The 10,734-nt window shown below is 32.3% G+C and overlaps 1 protein-coding gene across 1 annotated transcript in view; it reads left to right on the forward strand.

Moving 5' to 3' along the window:
• Nucleotides 1-4,684: 4,684 nt before the first annotated feature.
• Nucleotides 4,685-10,734, forward strand: part of LOC111087336 — a 17,590-nt gene continuing 11,540 nt past the window's right edge. Inside the window, exon 1 of the mRNA XM_022393636.1 lies at nt 4,685-5,481. Coding sequence (XP_022249344.1) covers nt 5,361-5,481 — 121 coding nt within the window. The 5' untranslated portion in view covers nt 4,685-5,360. The remainder of the gene's footprint in view (nt 5,482-10,734) is intronic.

The following is a 10,734-nucleotide window of genomic DNA, read 5'->3' on the forward strand; positions in this document are numbered from 1 at the left end:
ATATGTATGTAATAGTGGTTGGAGACGGCTGGAATGGGTAATGAAGAAAAACTTTAATATAAATTTAACATAACAGCAAATGTACAACGTTTCGACAAGGTTTTGTCATCATCAGGTACCTTATATTAAAGTTTTCTTCATTACCCCATTCAAGCCGTCTCCAACCATTATTAGTCTCAAAATTGGGGTTCCTCATCATCGAAAATATATGTATGTACGTAAACGCTTAATGTAGTTTTGTATTTTGTTACCTAATCTCAATTTTCTAGAAACTCTCCACACGCCTATAAATATAAGTAAAATAAAAAGAGTAAGTATTATTAGTTTGCTATAAAAAGTGTGCTATAAACTTTCTAAGCTATTACTGTAATTGTTACAATGCTTATCAATCAGAAAACTTCAGATATTTGACCAAAAGCATTTACAAAGTTCGAACATTACAAATCACTTAACTTCAGTGAATTCTCACCGGACATTAGTACTTTTACGAAAACACTGTATAACTTCACGGTGAAAAACTCGGCGTGTGTGGCTGTTGAATAACGAAAGACGGAGCTAGCTAGCTCCCCGTGAAGTGAATCGTACCTACATCAACTCGTATGTAACTCACTCATCGTGAACCTTCGATAAGGTATCAAAAAAATTCCAGACTATAATAAAGACTTTATATTGCTTCTAAGTTAGTAATTTTTGTATATAAATCATTGTTTGTAATAACCATTATTGTAAATTGTATTGTTGTTTGTATATTAAAACATATTTGTGTCAAAAAAGAAAACTGTGTGAATCAATATTGTTGGCAAATATCATAAATTGGAGATATATCGGCATACATTTAAATACTGAATCCAAAGTACAATTTAACTACTGAATTTAAATTATTATTTAGCTCGATTTCAAACCATTCAAAATTTTAATACGCAACTATATATATATATATATATTCTATGTAGTTATTTGTCCATTTTTATTCTTATGATACAAACATGACTAATTTCGTGTAGTGTTTTAGAAGGATTTATCCTCATTCGAATATTCTTTTGCTTTATGTCGAGCTTTATTAAGTATGTTTTCATTCCCCACATAAAAAACGTCTTCATGAAGTATGGTAATGACTCAATGCAATATCTTGGACAATATCACAAGTCGAGGAATGTTTCTCTGACATAAGGATTCCTTCTCACACATTGTGTGTGCCCAGCATAAATTAAAAGTTCAAACATTTCACAGTGAAGATGTGAATGGGAATTCAAGGAATCTTCTAGATTAATGAGTCTAATCAACCGTATATCAAGTAGTTTCTTTCGAGTTTAGAAAAGCACAACAAGATAGAAAACCGTCTTCCATAAAGAGCGAAGAAACGTTTCAGATTACATAGAAGTGTTTGATGTTTACTGAAAAGCTTTTATCTAAATGAAAAACGAGAACATAGACCAAAGTTACACATCTTACTGCAAACACATATTCGGGAAATAACAGTAAAACGTCTACTGATAATTGGACTACTATTATTGGAACGTGAATAACAATTATCTCGGTGAATTAAAAAAACTTCGAAAGGTAATGGTGTGAAAAATGTTCTATGTGTGTATGTATCTATCTATATATATTCGTGTTTGTCTTTCTGATAGAAAAATAGGTAGAAGGTGTACTTTAATACACAAATGAAATTGAAGAATGGTAAACGATATTATACTATTGTATCTTCGAATGCATTAGATCAGTTCTGATATTCTAAACAGTTAGTTTAATGGTTTTATGGGGTCATCAACAGAAGCGTGAGAAGAGAGCAGAAAAAAGATGAAACCTAGGATATTAAGTAAGTTAGTCACAAAGCGTAAAATATTAGAGAAAATTAATAGTATGTAATTTATTATAATATAAAAAACTACCAATCTTCCTTGTAAAATAAACATTCATAACATGGTAAAAGAATTTGAGTAGTTTTAAATGGTCTAGTGCTTACCGTACCAGATTGTGAAACTGAGGGTACCTGGTTCGCGTCCTGTTACACTTTGAGGTCATGGATACTTTATAAGAGTTCTTGGCAGTTCTGTTGAATTGCTGCATTCCTTCTAGTCTGTCAGTTCAAAAGTTGGGTTAGCTAGCGCAGATAATCCTAGTGTAGCTTTGCGAGAATTTTCAAAACAAAGTTCTGAAAGCTGGTATATGACGAAATAGTGATGTCCATTTTGATCCAAATATATAGGTAGTGACACAGATTACTCTATTAGTAAACGTAGTAATTAGGTGTTTTTGATAATTTTTATGTAGACCGTTTTCAGACAAATATTAGTTAAACATGTCTGACTACTAAATCACTAAAAATAACATTACATTTAACAACAAATTTTAAATAGATCACATAAGCACCTACAAGGGAAATAAATAAATATATAACCATCAAAACGTAAATCTTAGCACAAAGTTCTTTAAATACTGGATTGCAGAATGAGCTTTAAATACTAATCTAATAAATACCATCAGCTGTCCATATATGTATATTATGTGAGTGGGAACAAATTCTAATTATTTTTGATGAAATTGAAATGGTTTTGTCGTTTGGTAAATAACTGGTATTTAGATGTAATTAGTTAAGGGCTAAGCCTGGCGTGGCCTATTGTTAGCGTGTTAAACTGCGGATCGGAAGAGCCATTATTATAGTTGTGTTATGTCGCTGAACTCATTCCGTACTTCTAGATGTGGGAGCATTACTAAGATAATTTTTAGTATTCAAATCAGCAAGTCACGTGATAACCGCAACCGATGTAAAGACACTGGCTGATGATATCGTAAACCGGTCTCTTGGAAAAGGTGCGCAATAGTTTATTTCGACGCGAAATATTCAGACACTCGGATCAGAAAGATGTGGCAGATCAGTGATTTGGAATTTCCAAGGCGGGGATATCCCTTGAACTTATTGACATTGGAAGACAAATAACTCTTGGGCTACTCTTCTAAGAAACATCGGCCTTGCATTCGTTGTTGTGCCTGTAGGATTTATATTAATCAATGGAATAACTTAAGTAGAATAACGAAATTTGATTTTGGAATACAAAGTTAACATAACAATAGCGTGTGTTATGTCACTATATCAGGAAGAGACTGAAATAGTGTACATCGTGCTTGCTTTCCAAAAAATCCTTAAACCTCATGTATTAATGTTCCGTCCCAGGTAGAGCTGGGCGTGGCCTGATAGTTAGAGTGCCTGGACTGTGAATCCGTTGCAGCAGATACTTTGGGCTGCGAGTGCACTATACGAGTGACGGTTAAATCCCACTATTTTGTCCAACAAGAGTGCCCTAAGGTTTAGTGTTGGACGCTGTTAACTACAGGCGACTTTCTTCAGTCTAAAATTAGGGATAGCTTTTGCACAATTGTCATTATGTAGCTTTTCTGAAAAACAAAACAAATCCATGCATTCTTCGGATTTTTAACTTTTGCTAAACCAACAAAAAAATCATAAAAAGAAGATGACAAGAATAAACATAATGCATTAGTGACATGAAGGCTATACATATATATGACATATAAAAACGTTTTGATATAATTTGATATCATAGCTCTTTGGAAAATCCTGAATTCGAGATGTAAGGGTCTTATACAGCAAAGTATTAAACCATCTCCAGCGTACTTTGATTATATCGTTTGGAAAGCGAGAATGATGTTCGAATGTAAAGGCTTTACAAAATACATTATAGTTTACATTTCAATATAATTTTCATCCCATATCAATGAAACATTCTGCTTGATATTCGACACATAAAGGATTTATATTAGCAAAATATCAAAATATGATTATATGACTTTGGAAAAGCGTAAATGAGGCTCAAACGTAAATTGTTTACTTAATATCTTAATAAACGTATACAGTATAGTCTAAGTGTATAACTTTCGAAAAATCTGAGAAATCTGGCAGCAGTTCATATTCTGATTATCATCACTGTATTATCTAACAAAAAAAAAACTTAAAAAATGACGCAGTTGAGTGACTTTTCATAAAACCAATTCTTTATGATTTTTAAAAAGGTTTAAATCGAATTTGTATAATAACTTGGAACCATCACATGGAACTGACTAATGAAAACCAGCAATATTGTAAAATAATCTATTTTATTTCCTTACATTTAGAATAATGTTTATATTAATCTAAAGCTTTGGAAATATATTTCAAAAAAAACAATACATGTTTTTAATTTAAACTGTGTAAGAATTTAGAATTAATCTACATATGTACTTTCTCAACAAGAAACTTTGTCGGGGTAGATCGATAAAATCCAACATAGGCTAAGCTCGTTGAAAACAAATTAGACAAACATGCTTTTCATAAAAGAAATATTGATACCTCGATGACTAATTTTGAGGGAAATAATATCAATTAAATTTACATTAAACTTTGGAAACCTCTCGTTGAACAATCATAACGAAATGCTTTGATTATTTTTAATATAACAATGAAACGAGAGTTTTCTTATTAGTTAATACAATTTTGGTTTATTTACTTCTGTAGGAGCACTTCTGATTTTTACGAACACTGAAGAACACTAATAAGTTTTCTTATTAGTTAATACAATTTTGGTTTATTTACTTTTGTAGGAGCACTTCTGATTTTTACGAACACTGAAGAACACTAATAAGTTTTCTTATTAGTTAATACAATTTTGGTTTATTTACTTCTGTAGGAGCACTTCTGATTTTTACGAACACTGAAGAATCACTTTTGATTTTACGAACTCCAAAAAAATGCGTGAAACATAATGTACAATAAAAGATCTGCGTGAACTTGTGTGATTACATATTGTACACGTGTGGTATCGGTTAGCATGTTATTTCTACTCTTAACCTGGTTACCATAAGATGTTGGAGCTGCGTCAGTGACTGAAGTACACAATTGTCGGTTGATGTTGAACGAATCTCTGGTGTCGTTTCTTCGTCTCTTGTGTTGGAAGGACTCGATAGAACAACTAGGTACTTGTGTTTTGTAATCAAGGACGTGACAACATACTTGTGAAGCACCCGTGGGGTATATGTTTCTTGTCGGTGCGCAGGATAAGAACCGACATGATTAACTAATGGAATGAAAACAATTTGCTTCTAATGGTAAAGTTTTGCTTCGATTGTTAACTTTGGATTCTGAAACTGAAATAGTCATGAGGAAGAAACAGATGTATTATTTCTCCGGAAATGTTTAGCACCAAAATCATCTTGGAACACATCATGAAGAGTGTTTGGAACGTGATAAGTCGCGATATGACGGTCTGGCAATGTTAAAGTTCGAATTTCCAAGATTAAAGCTGCTTTTGTTGACAGTCTAGCTTCGTAGAATACGTGCTGATCGTATTAATGTGTCCTGTGTGTAAATGATGTCCATCGACTCTACTGTAAACACAACAATGTATTTTACCACTACTACCGTACCCGAGGCTACAGTCTTTCATGAAGATGTGACCAGGTTCAACCTGCCTTTCCCTAAACCAACAGGTGAGTTGACTGTTGCAAATATTTTTAATTTCAACTTAACTTTTCTCGAATCTGAATCTTCTGGTCTATTATCTACATATGTGTGGCCTACCCTTTGGATCTTAAAAGTGACTATAGTATATTTGTTTTTTACTTGTACTCTAAAAAAATTAATGCTGCGATAATGTAATGCCCAACTTACTGTGCTACAAAATAAACATATATTAATTTATTTGGCAGTGCAATAACATTTTAGCTACAGGTTTTAACTATCAATTTGTACGTTTATTTTTCTATATATTTTTTTTCTATACTGAACATAAATAAAAAAAATAATGAAAAGAGAATTTTAGCCGCAATCGTATAAATATAAATATATATATATATATATATATACTTTTAAAACTGTGAAATCATAGCAGTGCCATTTGACCATGAAATAAAAAATTATTTCAATAATTAAATACTTAGATCTATAGTTTTAAATGTTAATTAAATACTTAGATCTATAGTTTTAAATGTTAATTAAATACTTATATCTAAAGTTTTAAATGTTAATTAAATACTTAGATCTATAGTTTTGAATGTTAATTAAATACTTAGAACTATAGTTTTAAATGTTAATTAAATACTTATATCTAAAGTTTTAAATGTTAATTAAATACTTAGATCTATAGTTTTAAATGTTAATTAAATACTTAGATCTAGAGTTTTAAATGTTAATTAAATACTTATATTTAAAGTTTTAAATGTTAATTAAATACTTAGATCTAGAGTTTTAAATGTTAATTAAATACTTATATCTAAAGTTTTAAATGTATATGCAAGTTATTTTGTTCTACTTTCGGGAAAAAATGTACTTATTATTTAATAAAACTAAACCTCGCACACAAATTAAGCTGAAGGGGGATAATTAGTCTTATAGGTCAGCGGTAAGTTCACTAAAATCAGGGGGTTATTTCTCCTTTGTGGACTGAGTGTAAATAATCTCTTGTGCAGCTTTGCACTAAGAAGAATCAAAACAACAAACATCACTCTGCTAAATAGAGAAATAAAGAATTAAATATGAAATTACCTAAACATCTCCAAAAACAGATAGATACAAAAAAGTTACAGCAGGCATATTCTTTCTTAGTCTAAATCATTATTGAAATAAATAGAATATATATTCTCTTCACATAACTGTCTGTGGGGTGTGTTTCAAAGATGAATTTTATTCTGAGTGCAAGCTATAAGAAAACTGTCTTGGAATAAGTATGTTAAATACAGTAGCATATGGTAGTACCAAACAACTTGAAGAACGTGAAATTATCCACGGACTTACAACACTAAAATCCGGGGTTCAATTCCATTCCTCGCGGTGAACACATCAGATAGCACAATGTGGCTTTTTTTTTCTAAAACAAAACAAAAACTTCCCGCTCATTCGTGGAGGTCTGTAATAACATTTTTCTGACGTTTACTTTCATACTTACAATACAATATCAGAAACAATTTTTGTATACTGAATATTGGTTAGAGTTAGTAGATTATAATATCGTTTACTTTTCTTCATATTCTACCTGATTTTTTAAAGCTTAATTGTTGGAACACAATATAAGAGGCATTCACGGTAATGAGTATGGTATGACCATCAAACGTTATGATCAATAATGAGATGGTTTCTACCCACTCTTGATGTGTGGGAAAAAGAACAACTGACCATCTAAAAGTAATCTTGCTTTCGTAAGGATCGGAAGGAGGAAGTAGTCCTGGCAAGGCTACGCATTGGTCACAGTTTTTAAACCATCGTTTTCTGTAATCAGGTGTTGACCCACCGATATGTAGCCATTGTGACACTCAAGTCACAATACCCCACATTTTACTGTCGTGCCGTCGTTACGACCGTGAGCGGCGGCACCATTTTAGACACATGTTTTCTAAGAGTCTACCCCTGACGTTGGACAGTGTCATTGGTAATGATGACTCTGTCCGACTAGATTTTTAATTTTTTACACACTATAAGGTCTTTTTAATTGTATATAAATCTTTTATCGACATATATTGGTTTTAACTCACTGTATTTTTACATTTTACTTTCACTGTTTTTACTGGTTATTTGGCGCAGATAGTCTCGTTGCTTTGCGCTATAAAACACCAAACAACAACATAATTATGTAAATAGTCTTTGTTAAAAGATCATATTTCTATTTGGCTTTAGATATGAACATTTTACAACATTTTGTATGTATGATTTATGTCATCTGATGGGTCAGTAGTAAGTTTAAGTACTTACGATGCTAAAATATTGAGTTCAGTTCCTTGTGGTGGACAGAGTGCAGATAGCCAATTGTGTAGCTTTGTGTCCAAAAAAACAAAACAAAACACAGCAAACAAAATTTACAAATTATAGAAAAAATAGGTTTTACGTAATATGCATAATGTCTTTATAAAAGTTTAATTTTTTATTAATATACTTGTATATATATATTAAAATACAAACTTTCAATTTTCAAATAATTCATTACATTTTGTGAATATGTTTAATTTCATCAAGTAACCAGAATATGACGAACATGTTTTACTGAACTTGACAGTTCTCAGCCTTGGTCCATCAGAACGTATTATATTGGCCCGGCATGGCCAGGTGGTTAGGGAACTTTACTCGCAAACTGAGAGTCACGGGTTCGAATCCCCGTCACACCAAACATGCTCACCCTTTCAGTCTTGGGGACCTTATTACGTGAAGTTCAATCCCTCTATTCGTTGGTAAAAGAGTAGCCCAACAGTTGGCGGTGGGTGGTGATAATTAGCTGCCTTCCTTATATTCTTTCACTGGTAAATTAGGGACGACTAGTACAGATAGTCTTCGTGTAGCTTTGTGTGAAATTCAAACCAAACTTTTTATATTTATCTTGATTGGTGCAGACATTGTAGACCCCAGAAGCTCGTGGGTTTTTAACATATAAGGAAGTAAAACCTTTTCTTTACATTTGTGTTGATTGTACTAAGGAGAGAATTACATTCTGCAATAACAATAATAGAAAGTAAGTAGCGATGTTTGAAGGAATAACTTCATGTGTATTCCGACCGCTCTGCAACTTCATTTTCTCCAGTGACTTGTAATCCTCCTTATCAGCAGTGATATACAAACTATAATATTCACTCTAGTTTTAATACCCTCGCTATTAGATACTTACCCATTTTCATGATTTTTCACACTCGTCCTTCAGTTTCGTCTATCAGCACGTCAAGGCGTTAACATCAAGGATTACACATTAATTCGAGAAATCGGGAGATAGGCCTTATATGCCTGTTATGGTCGTAAGGGTGAGGATCCTCTCATTGTTATAATGTTAATCCAAATTCCAATTGACGTAATTTATAAGCAGAGTTAAGTTATGTATACCTAAGTAAAGCAACAATAGGAAACTTCTAAGGCTTTAAATATATCCTACCAATAGTTCTTAAGTTCAAACTCAACACATTGTGAGTACTTATTATGGCAACACCGGTCAACAGAACAGTAGTTTCTCTATCTATGAAACGTTAAAAAAGAGTAAAAAAATATAACTAATTTAAGAGTCAAAGAATTAACAACTTATTTCGTATTACCAAAAAAGTTCTTTGGTTTTGATGTGTAGTTCTTTTTCGCCACAAATAACCTAAAATACCTTAGGATTTGGATAAAGTGTGGCATACCGTCATTTATTAATTAATATCAGTTATGCAGCTCTGGCAAGCCAATCAAGGCAGAGCTGAATATAAAAATTGGGGTACAGCGTTCTACACATATGCGCTATATATATTAAGCCATACCGGTGCAGTAAGTATATAATATAAAGGAAAAATTTGTGTCTGTCTGTGAACGCATCTCCTCCTAAACGAATTGACCGATCCAGACCAAACCAGGCATGCTAACTTAGAAGTACGAAAACAAATCAAATTCGTGTTAAACTTTCCCATGTATAGAAAAATATAAATACTTTATAGAATAATCCGTAAATCGTCACTGCACAAAACTCGCATTATATTTTAACAGAATTCTAGAAGTCAAAGATTGTAAATACAATTCTCAGTATTTTGGCTTATTGACAATAATAGACAAAATACACAGTAATAAAATATCCAGCTACAATTTGGAGAATAAAGATATTGGTGCTGTTTTAGTTTTCTGCTCTTTTCTGATTCACACCATTTAACTTCCGGTTTGTACTAGGGTCAGAAAAAGCGCTTAGGCCTGAATTAGAGACGTATTTCATAATTAAAATATTTTAAAAATACTTCTTACTTCTCGATGTAGAATATAATTTTCCACAGAAGCAAAATTCAAGATTATTAATAAATTTGATGCATTAAATGTACAAAATCCAACCAGTACAAATCTTGACCACATCTCTATTGTGAAACGAGCTGCTTTGAACGCAACTACTTTGCTATTTCTGCCAAGTTTCTCGACTCGACTTCTACACCTCCTCACTTCTTATCCACTTCCCCTATCTTACAACAATTTTCTTGGAAAATGAACGCTACTGAAAATCCTCGCAGAGATTTTGCTATTTTTAGTCAATTTGTGCGTGTTTTCAAAGAAAAAAGAAAAGGGAGTGCAGTCTCCTTAAAATAATCTGCAAACTTTTAAACTAAGACATTTAAAGTGCGTTATAAGAGCTTCAAAAAGAAAGCCCATTATGGACTCCCAGCTCACTTTTACTTGTAGACTTTCATTGGATCTGTCGGGCTTTCACTATGGGCAGAGCTGGGTATGCAGTTTTCCGCTCAAAAAAATTAGTCAAATTAATTATTCAGCAGACTAATTGGTTATTTATTTAGTTGTTAATTTTTTTCTTCACCAAAACGTGCATTTCAGTGAAGTCTCTTTTCACGCTGGGTGAATAAAAGAAATAAAAAATCAAAGAAAAGATTTTGTTGAGCATCTCTTGGATGGCTTCGTCTGTGTCTGTCAAATAACACTTTTAACCCTTGCTTTTATTGTTTCGTGTCGGATGGTTCCTTTTCAATTTTCTATGCGTTATGTTTGGAGAATACATGGCAAGTAACTATAATTACTATAGAATATACAATAATCCATATCAATAATGTCGCCAGTCCAGTGGCTCAGCGATAAATCTCTTGCTTATGAGACTAGAAACCGAGTTTCGATACCAGTGGTGGGCACAACACAGAGAACCCATTTTGTAGCTCTGTGCCTAAAACAAATAAATAAACACACAAATCATTAATGTCAAACCAGATAATTAAACATTGGTATTTTGAGAAAGTTAGAACAGAAAGTAT

Source organism: Limulus polyphemus, unplaced genomic scaffold (genome assembly GCF_000517525.1).
Source record: "Limulus polyphemus unplaced genomic scaffold, Limulus_polyphemus-2.1.2 Scaffold2029, whole genome shotgun sequence".
Taxonomy (NCBI): domain Eukaryota; kingdom Metazoa; phylum Arthropoda; class Merostomata; order Xiphosura; family Limulidae; genus Limulus; species Limulus polyphemus.